The 3,961-nt window shown below is 39.7% G+C and overlaps 1 protein-coding gene across 1 annotated transcript; it reads right to left on the reverse strand.

Moving 5' to 3' along the window:
- Positions 1 to 551: 551 nt before the first annotated feature.
- On the reverse strand, positions 552 to 3,083 carry LOC149560587 (uncharacterized). The gene is made up of 5 exons (XM_089827645.1): positions 2,330 to 3,083; positions 2,197 to 2,239; positions 1,775 to 1,944; positions 855 to 1,381; positions 552 to 749 (listed from the first exon to the last, which is right to left on the reverse strand). The coding sequence occupies exons 1-5, from the start codon at positions 3,081 to 3,083 to the stop codon at positions 552 to 554; spliced, it is 1,692 nt and encodes a 563-aa protein (XP_089683771.1).
- Positions 3,084 to 3,961: the final 878 nt, after the last annotated feature.

Consider the following 3,961-nt stretch of genomic DNA (forward strand, 5'->3'; position numbering starts at 1 on the left):
AAAATAATATTAAAAATATTTTGAAATCCAAAAATAATATTACTTATAATCTTAATATTTTTGTATATATATAAACTTTAAATTTTAATCTTTTAATATATTATTGTGCTAAAAAGTGTATATTATAATTTTAAATATAAAAGTTTAATATTATTATTTTTTATCTTTCTATAATGAGTTTACAAAAACTCATGTATATATAATTATTTTAACTTAAACTATTAGTTTTTAAATTTTTAAAATATTTTTATTAAATTATTTTATACTTTATTATATTATATTATATATTAAAACTATATCTAATTACTAGGTAAATACCACACCTGTTATTATTATCAATTGTCAAAATTTAGAATTTAATTGGATATTTTCTAAATATTTTTGTTATGGATATGGTGGTTGTACATTCACCTAATTTGAATTGTAAAGTCATTTTTTTGAACAAAGAGGGGTAAAAACTTTATTGAATAAGAGATCAAAGCAGTACAAAACAAAACAAGGCCTAAACCCCAGGAAACACTAGAAACCATAGAAAAACCGTAGAGGCAAAATCAACTCTCCCTAATTCCACTTACATCCTCTGACAACGTTCTCTCCAAATCTTGACGTAAGTCACCTGGCAGTTGCTCCCTCTCTTTAATCCACCAACCATCTACATTTCCAGATGCCCACTTTCCCAAACTATCAGTTTCCCTATTCCACTCCCTTGGAATATGGGTATAAGACATTGAATCCATCATAGAACTAACCTGTAAAATCTATTGCACTATCAAAGAAAACTCCCAACTAACATTCGAACACTTCCTCTCAAGTAGAAGATTCACAAGAACCTAAGAGTCAGATTCACAAATCACCTTGCGCCAGCCCAAAGCATATGCCCTCTGCAAAGCATAAAGAATAGCCAAACCTTCCATTCTATTAACAGTTTGCATTCCTTTATTGACTGAGAATATAAAAACCACCCTTCCAGAAGAGTCCCTGCCAATCCCACCTATACCAGCAGGCCCTGGGTTTCCCCTAGATGAACCATCAGTATTAACTTTCAAAATGCCATCTGGAGGGGACATCCACTTCCCTATCCTTTGGAATTTATGTTTCACCCTTCTGCCTCTCCTAACACAGGCAGAGACTAGAGAAATTCCTTGAATTCCAAACCTGTCAACCATTACAGCATCGTCCCTCTCGAGAGGCATCACCACCTCACTTTTAGCTAAGAATGTGTCCTGAATCATTCCCAAAATTCTAATCCAAACCTGCTGAATCCCCAAAGCTTCTCCCCGAAATATTCTTCGATTTCGTTCCAGCCAGACTTGCCATAGCAAAAAGGTAGGACCAATATACCAAACATCTTGCAAAAAGGAAGCCACGGATGGGGGCCTCCCTAGTCTCAACCAAAAATTTTTCAGAGAGGAGGCGTGAATGCACGGGTATTTCCAAACCTCACACCAGAAATGCCATAACTGTAGAGTGAAAGAGCAATGGAAGAATAAATGAATAGAGTCTTCTTCCCCCCTACTACACAGGATACATCTCGACAGGCCAGAAAAACCCCTCTTTCAAATATTGTCCCATGTCAGGCACCTGTTCCAAGCCAAGGTCCAAAAAAAGCAGTTACATGTTGGCCAAGAAAACTGACTCCAAAATTTCTTCCACCAATGAACCTCCCCTCCCACCAGCTTCTAGGAGAGCAACTCCTAATAACTAGAGGAAATAGTATAAATGCCCTTGGGATCAGGGGACTAGGCCAACACATCCACACCCCTAAGGGAATTACAGTCTTGCCCTGAAAGAATGAACTGGAGCTCAGCCCGCTTCGCTTCTGAACCAAAAATAGGCCACTCCTCTGGATTCTTCCACCTTGCCTCCACCATCTGACCCTGAGGGGAAGAGGATTTAAAGTCACACACTCTTGAAAATCCACCATCATAGAAACTCTGAGCCAACCTGTGCAAATGAGGATACTAAAAAACCAAGGGAGGATACCCATCCCAAGCATCATGCCAGAACTGAGCCTCTGAGCCACTTTTGCAGATCTAGTGTAAGCCACCCTTAATGAGCGTCGCTCCTTTCTTGAGAGTACTCCAAATCACAAAGCCTTTCCCACACAAGCCATACCAAGGAATATCATTATGGGGGATCCCTGGAAGGTACTTAAGAGACAAAATCCTAGCCCAGACCTATTCCTTTTCCACACACCAACGCCAATACAATTGAGCAGCCAAAGCAGTACCAGTCAGCACTGATTGTCATAAGCCAAGACCACCAAACCATTTTTGACTATAGACAACCTCCCATTTGACAAGACTCCACTTGGTTGAAGAAAGATTACCAACCCACAAAAATTGTCTTGCTAAGGAATCCAATTCCCTAACAAAGCTGAACGACGCCACCTGAACCATACTCCTATAGAGAGGAAGAGCTTGAACCACAAATTGAATCAGTTGGACCTGTCCCGCAAAGGATAGCCAGTGGTGAGTCCAATGAGTAAATTTGGCCCGAAACTTATCAAGAATAACCTGCCATGATTCCTTAGAATGCCTACCCCCAAAGATAGGAATGCCGAGGTAGAACATCGAAAGACTTCCAATTTGGAATCTGAGAATATGAGCGATTCTCCTTTGAATAGAAGGTGGAGTATTAAAGAAATAAATGGAATATTTGTCCTCATTAATCATCTGACTTGAAGCAGCAAGATAAACATCCAACACTCTGCATATATTAGAAGCCTCCCGAATGGTAGCCATACCCATCAAGGTTGTATCATCCACAAACTGTAGGTGAGATTGCACAAGGAGACCTCCTCCCCATTGCCATCCCTGAATAAAGCCCCCTTCCACATTATTTTTTATCAACCGGCCCAGACCTTCTACCAAAAGAAGAAACAAATAAGGAGATAGGGGATCGCCCTTCCATAAACCCCGAGAAGCACCACAGAGATTAGAGTGTTCCCCATTAATCAAGTCTGAGAAAGAAGTCAAATTCACACAACTCAAAACCCACCGAATCCATTCCTCCTCAAAACCAAAGGCACCCAGAATCCTTTGGAGAAATGACCAATGGACTCTGTCATATGCCTTAGCCATGTCCAACTTAATGAACATAGCCTTGTCTTTAGAATTGGCCATAGAATGAATAGTCTCAGTCACCACAACCACCCCATCCAGGATCTAGCACCCCGTCACAAAGCCACTCTATTCTTCAAAAATTAACTTGGGAAGCCACTTTTTTAACCTATTAGCTATCAGCTTAGATATAATTTTATAAATAACATTGCATAGAGATATAGGGCGAAATTGACTAATCTGATCAGCCCCTTCCTCCTTGGGGATGAGAGCAAGGAAAGTAGAATTTAGAGCTCGGAGCATTTTCTTATTTCTCTGGGATTCCTAAACAACTGCCAGTAAATCTATCTTGATAATATCCCAAAATTCCTGGAAGAACTCAATTAGAAAGCCGTCTAGACCTGGAGCTTTTCCTTTCTTCATTTGGAAAATAGTCCCCTCTAATTCCTCCAAAGAGATGGCACTCATAAGATGCTCTTTCATTTCCAAAGAGACTAAAGAAGGAATACAAGAAAGGACCTGGGCCTCTTCAACCGAGTCCCCTTGTGAAACCTCCCTAAATAAAGACTCAAAATACTGTACAGCTTCGCTGAAAATATCCTGAGAAGAAGAGAGCATCTCTCCCCTAGCATTCACCAAGGTTGATATGGAGTTACCATGTTGTTTGGCCTTAACTGAATTGAAGAAGAAAGCAATATTCTTATCACCTTCTTGAAGCCATACAATACGAGCTTTTTGTTTCCAGTAGATTTCGTCTCTCAATTCCCACTCCTCCAAAGTTTTCAGAGCCCTAGCTTCCTCCTGCAACAAATAATTTGACACCCCCTCTTCCCTTACCAACCTAGTAATATCATTCAACTCAACCTGGGCCACATATTTCTCTTGGAAAATATTACCAA

The sequence above is a fragment of the Cupressus sempervirens genome, chromosome 4 (assembly GCF_028749045.1).
Source record: "Cupressus sempervirens isolate cs-2001-9-10 chromosome 4, ASM2874904v1, whole genome shotgun sequence".
In the NCBI taxonomy this organism is placed as follows: domain Eukaryota; kingdom Viridiplantae; phylum Streptophyta; class Pinopsida; order Cupressales; family Cupressaceae; genus Cupressus; species Cupressus sempervirens.